The sequence below is a fragment of the Watersipora subatra genome, chromosome 2 (genome assembly GCF_963576615.1).
Source record: "Watersipora subatra chromosome 2, tzWatSuba1.1, whole genome shotgun sequence".
Taxonomy (NCBI): domain Eukaryota; kingdom Metazoa; phylum Bryozoa; class Gymnolaemata; order Cheilostomatida; family Watersiporidae; genus Watersipora; species Watersipora subatra.
The window spans coordinates 26,522,943-26,538,265 of record NC_088709.1 but is presented as its reverse complement, the minus strand read 5'-3'; the positions used below and the strand labels follow the sequence as shown (position 1 = coordinate 26,538,265).

The window sequence follows — 15,323 nt, the reverse complement described above, 5'->3', positions numbered from 1 at the left end:
AACTAAGTAAAAAGAGAGCGCTGTGATAAATGCTAGTGGCGGGTATCTTTAAACATTAAAACCTTTTCTATCGTCTGATGAATGAAAAGCTTTGTGCAATGTTGATATTAAACGCAATTGAAAGTGATTTTTAAGTAAATATGTACAGTATGTCATATTTGTAAAAAATAAAGTTAAATTACAGTTTTAATGTTAACAAAAATTAAAAAGTGCGTTTAAGATTTAATTTTGATGCGATTTACCGAACACACGTGTGTTTATTGTTGTTTACATTCAGAGCATTGTGGGTACTGTTGTGATTGGATGATGAAAATTATAAGTAAGTTTTTATTGGTTATATAGTGAGTTTTCTCGTGGAGGAAGAATAACTTCTAAACGAAATTCATGTACTGAAATTTGTTACAGGGTTGGTAGAACATACAAGTATGTAAAAGCATTGTAACGGGGAAGCACGCATGATGAGATGGATTACTTAAACTTGAACGAACAGTTGTAGATTTTTTTGTATAACGTTAGAGATTTTGCAACTATCTTCTTTATCTTAAAACAAAGTTGAAACGTCGTTTAATTAAGGCTTTTAATTTTCAATAAGAACGTAAACTGCTTTCAATTTATAAAATTTTGGCGTTTTATTTTTTTCAAATTTCTTATTTTATTTGTCAAACCTACATAACTTTGCAGCTATTAAAGTTTTGCATTTGATTAAGCGATCTATATATTTTCAGCATTCAAAATTTGCATACCGTTCAGAGACTGTTATTAGCTGAGATATTGTTTCAAAGCAACCGGTTATCACTTATTAAGAGTAGCAAAAAAATGTTAAAAGAATTCATGCATTTATTTTTTGTTGTTAGACATTCATACAAAAAGTAAACTTACACAAAAGAAGCAACTGCAGATAGCTAAACCATGACAAGGGTGTGCTTTACAAACTAGGCTTCAAAGTAACATTCAAATTAAATAACTTCTAGAAAGTGCATTATACCATCTACATGATTGAAAAAATGGATTTGTCACTATGCTGATAGCGGTACTCGTGTGTACCTAAATGCTAGTCAACTAGACAAGCTAATTGTGTTGAACGTCTTTTTAAAAGAGTATGAGGCCTTGACTTTTGTAGGAGGCTACGCAAAGATTCATATGAATTGTAGGACTGCATATATTATCTAGTATAAATAGAAAACCAAAATGCTAGTTTCATATTTGGTAGGAAATATAGTAACTGGGGAAACATTACAAACATGAACTTCGAACAATATAAAACTATATGAAATTAAAAATTATTGGTGCGGAAAAAACAATACAGTATATGCAAAAAGCTTAGTTATTTAACAACATACAGATAAAGATATACATTATAAGATTTGGCATAATTGTGCAATCAGATTTAGAAAAGAGGCTATGTGGTCAAAAGACACCATATAATTTATATTATATGATTACTCTATAACTTTGATAACTCTATGCATGATACAGCTCTATTTAGTGATTTACTCTACACTACATAAGTCCAAAAACTCTTTGGTCAATTGTCAAAATGTAGAAAAAACTGTTTAATAAGACGGGAATTATGCAAGATTCCAAAGTTCCACCTCTATCATTCCATTCTAGAAATGAGATGTTTGGTTTACTCCACTGTCACAGACTTGGCCAGGTTTCTCGGCATATCCACCTGAAAAGAAAATAGTAAGAATATAGCCACATCCCTCCATCCATCATCACGATTGGTGGAATATAAAAGCCCTTTGCTCCATGTAATTTTTATGAAACTTAGAGAACATGGTAAGTCACTCGACCATTGTTGTAAATTTCAGCCTATATTTCCAAACTGCATAGTTGCTTCAAGAGCGATTCATTTAACCTTAATCCTCTACAAGAGAAGTTACAGTCGAACCTCTACATATGCAGTTACAGTCAAACCTCTCTGCTGTTACAATCAAACTTCTAAATATGAAGTTACAGTCAAACCTTTCTGCTGTTACAGTCAAACTTCTTCATATAAAGTTACAGTCAAACCTCTGTGCTGTTACAGTCAAACATTTCAGCTGTTACAGTCAAATCGTTACACGTGAAGTTACAGTCAAACCTCTACATATGAAGTTACAGTCAAACCTCTCTGCTGTTACAGTCAGACCTCTACATATGAAGTTACAATCAAACCTCTGTGCTGTTACAGTCAAACCTCTTAGCTGTTACAGTCAAATCTTTACATGTGAAGTTACGGAGCAACCTCTACATTTGAAGCCTATTTGCTCTGACATTTGCTTTGAAGGGTAGGTCAAAACTATTATATGCTGGGGGAATATACCCAGAAGACCACACTGTGTTTCATTTGATTTATTCCAACGACCAGACACCTATTAGTAACCACTTCAGTTGATTACATAGAGCATTAAAAATGCAACATATTATAAAACAACGTTAAAAAAACAAATGAAAAAACTAAATAATATGTAAGAACTAGATTATGAAAGTAATAATCAACAAAAATAAGTTTTTGCTACTCGGCATTAATGTGGGTGACAGGTGACCGTATGTGACAGGTGACCGTATGTGACAGGTGACCGTAAGTGTGTGTAGCCTTGGCTATATAATAAATGTCTGGCACACAGAAGTACTACAAAGGTATGGAGCTACTCAAACTTTGAGTGATTTGGACTGCTTTTGCTCTAAATTCACTCAGCTTATTTCTGTGTTTTGTCGGTAATTATCACCTCCGGTCTCTCCACTCACACTTGCTCCAGAATTTTTGTCTTCGCATCACCTCCACATTCTTTCTTACAGCTAAAAGATTGCTCTTGAGAGTTTTTAAAAAAAATTGTTCCCAAGATGTATTCGTGAGATTGTCTATTATTTGTGGTTCTAATTAAAAAAAAAGCATTACCTTCTAACTTTTTCACTACTACTACCACTAGCATTAGTATTTTGGTACCCCTGATTTGAAAACCAAAAAAGGAAAGTATGACCAAACTCTTTAATATTATTTACACACCATAAAACCAAACTATGCAAAGAAAAACTGCATACAAGTACTTATTTATAAAACTGTTTATTACTTTATTTTTTATAAACTTATTCATATAATATTTTGGAGAAAGTTTGAATAGTACTTCAGAAGTAGAGTCAAAGATTCGCTGACGTTTTATACCTTATACTGGAAATTTAGTATGTTTGAGTGTATGAAGCTTTTGATTTGTTATTTTCTCACAGAAGTCTGAACCATCCATGAAATAACAGTAGCTTAGTTTGTCACATTTTCTTTCATCAATTGCGAGTTCAAGTTTTTCATTTTTCTGTTAAACAAATTATTACAAAAAAAAGAAAAACTAAAAAAAACTTGAATCGTTGTTAAGCATTTCAGCCATCTAGTTACAATTGTTCATTATTCTATAAAATCTCCACTTACGTTGAGTCCCTTCTTTGTAGCGAGGTGGAATGACAAGAGTTGCAAAGGAATGACAGTGAGTATAGCCTGAATACAGTCGACCGTCTGGGGCACTTCAATCACCTTGTATGCCATATCATGAACGTTATTGTCATCAGGGTTGCATATGACTATGGGACGGCCCTGACAGAAAGGATGTATTGGTAAAAAACTAGCATGACCCAAGCATCAACAATACTGAGACTGATTTCATCAAGCATTTCCTTAGCTCGTATACTTAAAGATGTGATTGCATCAAAAAAAGTTGATCAAATGAAGTTAACAGCAATAAAAGACTAAAACATCAGCTACAATTTGATGTCATTTTTGTCTTTGTAGACTAACTCTGTCCAGAGATATAAGCGTTTGAATGAGATCATTTTTTGAAACGTTCAGATTCGAGCGAGTGTTGTATTCGTGACGTGTATAGCGATCATGTATGGAACCAGTTGGATACTCTGAATAGACTTACAAACTAAACTTGTTTCTAAGCGCTTCCAACACTCTCTGTTGAAACACAGCAAAAGTTGTCAAGTAAGCATAAAGTAAACCTTTTTTTCACGTAAATTCCAGTAAACAAAAGGAATTTATGTGAAATTTTTGCTTCGTATGATGTAAGACATTCCATAGAATGTAAAGCGTCACGTCGGTGCAAGTTCTCAAATTTGATTTGAATAACAAGAGTTCCGTAATTAGCCTTAAAAATATCGTTTTCCTTCCCGAGTGTTGCAAGAGAGGGGTATAGGGTATCTCTATTATATGTACTAGTACCCTGGTAGTCTAGTTTTCAGTTAGAGATCATTAGGTGTGGGGGTAAAGCAAAGAAAATAACTAGCTGCACAAGTATTCAGAAATACTTGAAGGCTGTCAATTGGTGCAGGTGTTCAGAGAGTAGGTCTACTAATCTACATGTCACGAGTTGAAGTCTCAATGAAATCAATCTTTTATCCTAATCTCTAACCCGAGCTGTAGAAAACTGAATGGACAAACAGACACCGCTCTTACGATAGTAACTATATAATTTTGTTTTACTCTTACTTTAAACATATGCAACTTTTTTATCATAGACCTTCCTGTCTATAAAAAAGTGAAAAAATCGAGTTAAATTGACATAGAAAGTGTGCTCTCCTTCATATAAAATTAGTCTAATCATGAACCATAAACCATAAACCGAGGGAAAGTGGTATAAAAAAGAGAAAGAATGTCGATAAAAACCAATAATACTACAATTACGGTACAAACGTTAAATTTAAAAGTTAATTTTTTTCTTTCTCCTTACATACAATAAATATTAAGCATTTACGTACAACAAATACATAGCGCCTACATAGAAACACTTAATACTTTGTTAATACATATTACATATATAACCTATACAATAAATACATAGTGTGTACATATTACCTATATAACCTATACAATAAATACATAGTGTGTATATAGTATATATAGCGTACAAATATACCGGTATATGATAAATATCAATGTGTATCTACCCAAAACATTACATCAAAGTTTATCTACCTTAAACATCACATCAAAGTGTATCCAACCTAAACATCATACGAATGAGCATCCATCTTAGGCTAATGGCAAACCTCCATACCATCTATACTCATCTCGTCATCACCTAACCTGGCATGAAGATCTAACAGTTTAATTGTACTTTCCTAAAACCCACCTCTCTGGCTATAACCTGTTGTATTCCCTAACACCCACCTCTCTGTCTATAACCTGTTGTATTCCCTAACACCCACCTCTCTGGCTATAACCTGCTGTATTCCATAAAATCCACCTCTCTGTCTATGACCTGCTGTATTCCCTAAAACCCACCTCTCTGTCTACGACCTGCTGTACTTCCTAAAATCCACCCCTTTGGCTATAACCTGTTGTATTCCCTAAAACCCACCTCTCTGTCTACGACCTGCTGTACTTCCTAAAATGCACTCCTTTGGCTATAACCTGTTGTATTCCCTAACACCCACCTCTCTGGCTATAACCTGCTGTATTCCCTAACACCCACCTCTCTGGCTATAACCTGCTGTATTCCCTAAAATCCACCTCTCTGTCTATGACCTGCTGTATTCCCTAAAACCCACCTCTCTGTCTACGACCTGCTGTACTTCCTAAAATCCGCCCCTTTGGCTATAACCTGTTGTATTCCCTAAAACCCACCTTTCTGGCTATGACCTGTTGCATTCCCTAAAACCCACCTCTCTGGCTATAACCAGCTGTATTTCCTAAAACCCACCTCTCTGTCTATGACCTGCTGTGTTTCCTAACACCCACCTCTCTGGCTATAACTTGCTGTATTCCCTACAACCCACCTTTCTGGTTATGACCTGCTGTATTCCCTAACACCCACCTCTCTGTCTATAAGTATTCCCTAACACCCACCTCTCTGGCTATAACCTGCTGTATTCCCTAAAATCCACCTCTCTGTCTATAACCTGCTGTATTTCCTAAAACCCACCTCTCTGTCTATGACCTGCTGTGTTTCCTAACACCCACCGCTCTGGCTATAACTTGCTGTATTCCCTAAAATTCACCTCTCTGTCTATGACCTGCTGTATTCCCTAAAACCCACCTCTCTGTCTATAGCCTGCTGTATTTCCTAAAACCCACCTCTCTGTCTATGACCTGCTGTGTTTCCTAACACCCACCTCTCTGGCTATAACTTGCTGTATTCCCTAACACCCACCTCTCTGGCTATGACCTGCTGTATTCCCTAACTCACCTGTCTGGCTATAACCTGCTGTATTCCACTCAAAACTTTGGAATAGACTCTGTCCTTCGTGCAGACCATGAGCACTTTCATCCCAGGGTCTAGCATAGCCAATGGCCCATGTTTGAGTTCTCCGCAGAGTATACCTTCAGAGTGCATGTAAGACAACTCCTTGATTTTCTGTAATAATAGAGTAGAATAACAGCTTCATTCCAACTACAAAACCAGGTCAATAACCTCTGTTCAACTTGCTGCACGAACTACCAACTACCATCCCCCTTCAGATACAATAAACCGAGCTAGAGTTTCCTGTAGATTAAGATATTTTATAGATGGTAAGATCAGCTGTAGTACACGTTTCACATCCTCAACAACTCAACATCAACTAGCATAGCAACGATAAGCCAACAAAGACAGAATGCAAACAGGAATAACTGAAACTTGAAAATATTTGATAAAAAAATTATTTATATACTTACATTAATGTTACTGAAACAAACAGAAATTGGATGAGTGAGCAACTCCAAGAAACATATTTTGTACTCAATTTTAAATATTCATGATTAAATTGAAGGAAATTTTGCCATCTGATGCTGAGATTATGCTGCTAAAACGGGCCATCATTAAGCAATGTCATACTCCATCGCAAGTTGGAGAAGACAACAACATAGTTTCAGCTAACAGCAAACCTTACGATATTGTTTATTGAGCAGAAGCTGTCTCTGTCGGACTGCATTGTGTGGAACACACAGCGCTAAATGATGCAATTGGCGTGACAGCTCCAATGTACCGTGCACTGGTTTTTACGAATACGATTTCTTATGCATACCATAAGATATACTCATTTAAAAGTCGAGTTTCTGCGAGGCGATTTTAAAGTAAAATTTACACGGTCAACTTATAGATGAGTAATGCTTATGGACATGTTGCTGCCGAGTCAAATAGACAAGAACTATGAAAAGAAAACTCCAATATTATACATACAATATACACACCGTGAGGATGAAGCCTTAAGAAAAACTCATAATAATAGTGCCTCATCATATAAATGTTTTAGTTACTTCACAGAATTACCGGTTTCTAATAGAAGTGAAAATATGGTATACATTCTCAGTAAACAGGCCTATGATGGGACACTCAATAATAACATGACAGCCGCCATGATTGTGCAGTATTAAATTTTGAATTTAACAAACATTATATTTGAGGAGACGTTAAGTGGGATTTTACGAAAAGATAAAATTCAATACAAATACATTTAAATAGACCGTGAATAGCTCGATGAATACCGTTTGTCATGAAAGGGATTGCTTTTTCCATGTTTACGAGACCAGGAGTAGCAAACAAGTGATTGATGACAGGAAATGCTTAACGCGCATTTTAACGTGCAGTAGTTGAACAAATACTACCATCAGCAAGTCTTATCAAACCTCGTTTAAACACGCTGAAAAACTTTATTTATTGTATTGAGTGAAAAACTTTGAATTTTGAATGTTATATTTTTATTCTGGAATAGCAAAGGCCGATTCAGATTTGATATAATTATTCCAGAATAATCTTGAATAGCGGAGTCATCTGATACATGGGTAGTACTTATAATAATGCAACTTTTTGTTTTAAATACCTATCGACTTATACATGAGATCAATGTTTACATGAATACTGTGCTTTTCGGACTATTAGCCGCTACTTTTTTTCTGATGATTTGAGTCATGCGGCTTATATAAGGGTGCGGCTAATCTGTGGCGTTTTCTTTCACCGCTGGGGCGCATTAACCAGAATCTCCGGTTAGTGCGCCTCTAGCGGTGAAAAAAAAAATGAAACAATGCCTAATGGTACTATTCCATTAGGCACTAGATTAAAAAGCGTCGGTTAATACGAAACAGTGCCATTAGTCACTGTTCCGTTTTAAATAGCAAAGTTGCTGCCACGTTAAAAAGCACCGTCCTGCGGCCTATACAAAGGTGCGGCCTATGTATTGTTTTATTATCATTTTTTGGAAAATAAAGCAGACGCGGCTTATATAGGGGTGCGGTTTATAGTCCGAAAAGTACGGTATGTACATAATTTCCCAAAAACATAGTTTAAGCAACAAATTAGCTTTCGGACAGTATCCAAAGAAAAACACAACTGTTTAACTATTATGTCAACATGATAAGTAACTAACCAGAGCTCCTTCGATGCATGTAGAAAAGTTGTACCCCCGTCCCATAACCAACAGGCTTCGTTCATGTATAAGCTCTTCAGCTATCTCTTTTATACGCTCATCCAACAACAAGACCTTCTCTATCTTCTCTGGCAACTCATGCAGACCTCTCATGATCTCCTTCCGTCTATCAGTCATAGAGATTCTGTCCTCACACAGGGTCAGCGCAAACATGATCAGGGTGGCGATCTGACTAGTGTAGGCCTGTAATAGTAAACAGACATGAGAACATGATCAGGGTGGATATCTGACTAGTGCGGGCCTGTAATAGTAAACAAACATGAGGACATGATCAGGGTGGATATCTGACTAGTGTAGGTCTGTCATAGTCAACAGGCATGAGAACATGATCAGGGTGGATATCTGACTAGTCTAGGTCTGTCATAGTCAACAGGCATGAGAACATGATCAGGGTAGATATTTGACTAGTGTAGGTCTGTAATAGTCAACAGGCATGAGAACATGATCAGGGTGGATATCTGACTAGTGTAGGTCTGTCATAGTCAACAGGCATGAGAACATGATCAGGGTGGATATCTGACTAGTGTAGGTCTGTCATAGTCAACAGGCATGAGAACATGATCAGGGTGGATATCTGACTAGTGTAGGTCTGTAATAATCAACAGACATGAGAACATGATCAGGGTCGATATCTGACTAGTGTAGGTCTGTAATAGTCAACAGACATGAGAACAGCTAAGAAGTAACAAAAAACTAGCAGACGTGATCAAGAACAGACCTTTGTGCTCGCTACTCCGATCTCTGGTCCGGCATTAACGTGTACTCCACAATGAGTCTCTCTACTGATTGTGCTACCAACTACATTGGTAATACCAACATTCAGTGCTCCCTTCTCTTTGCAGTACTTTAGTGCCATGAGAGTGTCAGCCGTCTCACCTGTCAAGCATGTCACATGTAAATAGATATGCGATTATCCAGTCATTTGATAGAAAATAAAAGATTTACCAGAGACTCACCTGACTGGCTGATGAAAAAGCAGACATCATCTCTAAAGATAGGTGTTCTTCTGTCCAGGAAGTCACTAGACAATTCAACCATAACGGGTAGCTCTGTCAACTCCTCCATAATCTGACGCGTTGCCACGGCGCTATTAAAACTAGTCCCACAAGCTATCATTATAAGTCGTCTGCACCTTCTTATCTCTCCCATGTGATCCTAAAGAAAACAGGAAGTTCCTTACTAGCTAATTAGATTATCGTTAGAATTCTGTTAGATTAAAACTAATGAAATGGCGGCCAAAACTATACCAACCCTTGTTGCCCTCCCTGAATCTTGTTCAATTGTTATTGTTGTATCCATGACAACTTCACACTTTTCATCTGATTCCAATCGTTTCACTCTCATAACCTATCTCCCGTGTTGCAATCCAGTACAAATTTACAATTTCTACATCTGGTCACACTATTTAACTCAGTTTAAATTTTGAGGTCTAATTTTGTATATACAAGCAGAACCCCTGATCCTCGATCGTATTAACAGATTTTCATCGACTATTAAAACACTAAGAATAACACAATTCCTTTTGAACTCAATACCTTATTAATGTTCCAAGCTTGTAGAACTAAAAAAACAGAAATCAAACAGAGTAAATAGTCTTTTTTCAAACTCTTTCAAAGAATTGATGTTTTAGAGATAACTGACGAACCATGATGAATGCAGCGCACCGAGTCTGATAGAGTGTGTATATTTGTTATGAACACTGAGTCTGATAGAGTGTTTATATTTGTTATGTACACTGAGTCTGATAGAGTGTATATTTGTTATGAACACTGAGTCTGATAGAGTCTGTATATTTGTTATGTAAACTGAGTCTGATAGAGTGTGTATATTTGTTATGTACACTGAGTCTGATAGAGTGTGCATATTTGTTATGTAAACTGAGTCTGATAGAGTGTGTATATTTGTTATGAATAGAAAAACAATTAGTTTTAGTGTAAAGTTCTTGTTGCTGAGGAAAAGCTTTTAAGTTTTGTATATTTTTAATCCTTCATTACCAGAAATTTCAATTTAGATGTCATTAGAAACCAATGTTCAGTCAGCAGCCATTTTTCATTTCTCAATCGGTTAGAAGTATCTTCTAACCGATTGAAGAAATCGGATAGAAGAAATCGATGTCTTCTAAATCCTCAGGATTTCGGCGTTGTATTAAAAACTAATAGTCCAACCGACTTGAAACTCTGGAATTTTACTAAGCACATACGAAGCAATCAAGAAACAGAAAAACAAAGCGGAGCTACACAGCCTAGTTTATTTGGGCCATCAGGTGGGAAGACAATTCCCCAAATTATCCCGAGCCTCAGCTTCAAAATGTCGAATGATTTGTCGCCTTGCACATCAGCAAGTAAACAATGAGCTAGTAAAGCTAAATCCCAGATGTAACCTTCTTAAATAAACCTTTCTATTCTCATAGTCTTTAGCAAATTAGAAAAATAGAATTGACAGTTCTATTCAGCTTAAACCCAAATCAGCAACGAGTTGCCACCTTCGAATTACTTTGTAGTTTGTAAAGTGCTTTTGATAAGCAAGCAAAATCAATGGTTTCATATCGAGTTAACAAATGAATTTCTTTCGGTGGCAACTTCAAGAAGCATATTAGTATTTCTGAAAGGATTCTGAAGGATTCAAGACTCTGAATCTCAATAGTATATGTACCGCACTTTTCGGACTATAAACCGCACCCCTATATAAGCCGCATCTGCTTTATTTTTCATAAACCGATAATAAAACAATACATAAGCCGCACCTTTGTATAGGCCGCAGAACTCAGGATGGTGCTTTTTAACACGGCAGCAGCTTTGCTGTTTAAAACGGAACAGTGCCAACGGCACTGTTTCCGACGCTATTAACCGACGCTTTTTAACCTAGTGCCTAACGGAACACTGTAAGGCATTGTTTCGTTTTTTTTTCACCGCTAAAGGCGCACTAACCGGAGATTCCGGTTAGAGAGCCCTAGGGGTAAAAGAAAAAGCTACAGAAAAGCTGTACCCTTATATAAGCCGCATGGCTCGAAGCATCAGAAAAAAGTAGCGGCTAATAGTCTGAAAAGTACGGTAAATAGCTAATAATGCTGATTATATCGGTACATGTTAGTGACAAAAACTTTTAAGTATCTGAACGCCAGTGGAGCTGCTATAGTTTGGGTACTGCTCTGAGTGAATCCATGCTTGTCAGTATTGGTATGATATAGAAAACCAACCCTGATGAAAGCAAACAAAATAGCTAATCCTAAACCTGACTTGAAAAAAACCGAATAGAACCATTCTAGAGTCAAAAGGTCTGTACAATAGAAGCATCAAAGGAGGGCGCAACTCTGACCTTTAGGCCTCCCAACACAACTGATCCTTTTTCATAGTTGAGTCGTCCTCTCATTGTGTTTACTAGTGATTCAGGCTGCTCAAAGATCTCTTTCTGCATGAAGGTGGAGTAATTACCTGCAAAAATAGAAACACAGGCTATTCATTGTGGAGAGCATAACTTCAAAGACTGCTCTATTTTATTAACAACTTGCAACCAAGCAGTCCAGTGTGCCGTGAGAGATGGTCAAATGTAATAACTATCTACACAATTATTCCAAACTGTAGCAAAGCAGCTGATTGGTGCAAGTAGTAAGATGTTGCTATGCTACGCTAAATATTGTGAGTTTGAATCTGATTGAAAGTAATATTTTTTCTTATACACCAAGCGTTGCTTAGTACAGATGGACAGACATCACTACTGTTATTGTAAAGATTGGCTATGTCAATTTATAGTGCGGAAGCTTCTAAGGATGGAAACAAATCCTCAAGACTCACAGATACAATACTCAAGATTGTATTTACTGACTAAATCTGTAGATGAAAAGACGTTTATTGCACTGAACATATTTCCAGTCACAACTGCAACCAAACTATAACTTATGGGTTACCTTAACGTACAATTTTCTGACCTTCAATATAACACTTGATAGAATATTTCACTCTTCATCCCAAGTAATTTTAATGCACTACTTTACAAATGGAAGTAAACAAAAATTACTCTGAAACGAAAACAATAATAAAAAGTATGTGAGATTAATTATTTTAAACTCAATTCATTTTAAATTAGAGTAAGTTATGCGGCATATTTTTATGGTTACTTCTACATCTGAACCTATGCATATATAAACTTACAATTCTCTTTCAGAGTTTCAAAAGTGAAGTAACAATATAAACTTCTTACGGATTATTACTCTATTATTTTAGTTTTAATTTAATTCTATATAAAGCATTCATTTTAATGCGATGTGTAACTACCTGAAGTATTTATTGCTACCTTATGTGTTTGGACTTTGGAATAAATGAACAAAATACACGATTCTTATAAAAATATGTGCTCCAACATATAATAATTTTGATAGGCCTATATAATATATATAATATATACTATATAATTCTCAAAGTTTGTCGTTCGTCTGTCCAGCTGGAGCTGGTTGAAATCTAGCAATAAAAATCCGTATAACACAAGACTTGATTTTGGAACCTCCCATACGCAAGATATGCAAGACAAAAAGCTAACCAATTAAGCTACACCAGATGCGATAGATTCATTGGATGATATGGGTCATTACCTAGATTAAAACATGCATAGCGCAACGTCAATAAAACTTGCTCTTACGGCTCTTATTACTAAGTTTAGCAATAAAGATACAGCTTACTCAAATTAGCCAATGGCAACTGCATTACCTGCCACTGTTTATAAACTGTTTTTAATACCCGTGCAACGCCGAATAGTCGGCTAGTTTTGATATAAAAAGCAAATCAAAAAATTAATCAGCATTTTGCTTGTCAAAATTGGGTCATATTATAATATACTAAAATATATTATAATATATTTTATATATACTATAATAATATATATTATATATATACTAATATATATTAATATATCATAATATACTAAAGTTGACAGAGCACACCAGAGTCAATTTACAGCAAACACTTTAGAAATATTCAACAGCAAAATTACAAAAAATGATAGAATATACTAAAATATATTATAATATATTTTATATATACTATAATAATATATATTATATATACTAATATATATATATTAATATATCATAATATACTAAAGTTGACAGAGCACACCAGAGTCAATTTACAGCAAACACTTTAGAAATATTCAACAGCAAAATTACAAAAAATGATAGAACTTGCACCTCTGCGAATGTGAATAACCAATCGGAGCGTAGCAATAGAGCAACTACTGTATTTAAATATGCTTCATGAGTCAACTCACCCTTCATAATTTGTTCCAGCTCCATTTTCACGGTAATGAGTTCTCTGACATTGGAGTCATCTAAGGTGGCCCGATGGATGTTGAGTTTACCATTACAGACAGCCGCAACATCTTCATCCTCCAGGTAGATCACCTGTTTGGTGTGCTCTATCACTGCGCTGTAGTCAGACATAAGACATGCCCTTAGTGGTCGATCAGGTATATCTCAGGGTATCGATGTTTAGTTTTTTGGAAAGTAATGGATAGAACAGCAGGGGTATGTAATGATGCCGAAGAGCAACCTTCACAGGCAGCGGTGTAAGTAAAATGAAATTGACAAATGCTCTATGCAACCTTTTTTATGTATTAGTACAGCTAATGAGTCCACTTACACCTTTTGTTGTAGCATTTGAAATCCACAAATATTATTAATATAATTGTTACTGTTATTATTAGTTCTCATAAGTGTTATAAGTAAGATTATAATTAAAGGCTTATAATGGTACATGTAATTGTGGAGAACCTTCTCAAGGTTCTAAAATCTTAGAGGTGTTAAAAATCTTTTAGAGGTTCTACGATCAAGCACAACAAAACGCTTTCTCTTTCATGATCCCATATTCCACCTTTAGAACTTTCTTCAACATTTCAGCACTTTTGAGTCAAGATGATTTCTGTATGTCATCAAGGATAGTTCAAATTTATTTTATTTTTGGAGGTCAAATATTTATTATCATTGTAGTTGCCATATTTCATTTGCTAGCCTCTGTTATCTTCAGTTAATATTATTGTTATGATTAGTAAGCCCAGCCCAACCTTTTGACAGATTTTTAAGGTTAGAACCAGGATAGGCCAACTAGTCACTAACCACTTTTCATCCATTTATAATCATTAGTTTTATTATTAAACTTTACTGTAAAGTCGTTTGCCTACTGGAGTTGCGATACTACTAAGTTACTACTTCGCTAGAACAGGACTAAAAAGAGGCGGTACCTAGCATCTGATGAGAAGAAGTACTCCATTGCATCACTCCCATCTGTGCAATCACTTGACAGTTGTTTCATCAGCGGATGGACAGTCTTTCCATCGGGGTATGTCCCGTCTTTAAATAGCCAAACCATAACAGAATAGTAGTCTTAATGTGAGAAAATTTTACACCTGAAGTAAAGTGTCACACCTGAAGCGACTTTGTAATGGCAACAGACATGAAATAAACTAATATCATGATAACCTTGACCTTTATTCGTAACCTCCGACTTATTAAAAATGGATGTCAGCCTACACGTCTTTCTTTGTGCAATGAAATCTTTACACAATTAGAAAATTGTTCGACTCTTTAATCAATTACATATAATTGATTAAATGGTTAATTTAAATAATTAATTGATTAGATTTGAAAAATCATTCAGTAAAAAGATTATAGAAAATTGCTAGGCAAGTCTAATGGTATCTCCAAATTTATAATAAAATATACACGAGCATAACAAATTGGCACTTAAGACTCTGAACTAACAAGAGCAGCATTCTCAAGCAGGGGTTAGAAGGCTGACGTCCACCTTAGCGAAACAAGATGACAGAAAAGAATGCCATAGAAAAACACATTTAAACATGCAAACGGTTGGGTGACAATAACAGACAGGTACCCTTACCTTGACTGGCCCCTACAATACCATAGCACAAAGGTAAAAAATCTGAAAGTAAAGCTTGTTATG

General features: G+C 35.7%; 1 protein-coding gene across 3 annotated transcripts in view; it reads right to left on the bottom strand.

Annotated features, from left to right (window-relative positions):
* Positions 1-1,141: 1,141 nt before the first annotated feature.
* Positions 1,142-15,323, bottom strand: part of LOC137387748 (glutamine--fructose-6-phosphate aminotransferase [isomerizing] 2-like) — a 30,089-nt gene continuing 15,907 nt past the window's right edge. For 2 of the 3 annotated variants that reach the window (XM_068074250.1, XM_068074252.1), the window contains 9 exons: positions 14,605-14,713; positions 13,636-13,793; positions 11,692-11,807; positions 9,333-9,531; positions 9,095-9,252; positions 8,317-8,559; positions 6,162-6,329; positions 3,407-3,568; positions 1,142-1,672 (listed from right to left, as the gene is read on the bottom strand). In XM_068074250.1, the coding sequence (XP_067930351.1) occupies positions 1,628-1,672; positions 3,407-3,568; positions 6,162-6,329; positions 8,317-8,559; positions 9,095-9,252; positions 9,333-9,531; positions 11,692-11,807; positions 13,636-13,793; positions 14,605-14,713 (1,358 nt within the window). In that variant the 3' untranslated portion in view covers positions 1,142-1,627. Of the gene's footprint in view, positions 1,673-3,406; positions 3,569-6,161; positions 6,330-8,316; positions 8,560-9,094; positions 9,253-9,332; positions 9,532-11,691; positions 11,808-13,635; positions 13,794-14,604; positions 14,714-15,260; positions 15,273-15,323 lie in introns of all 3 variants that reach the window. The other variant, XM_068074251.1, reaches the window with a different exon arrangement.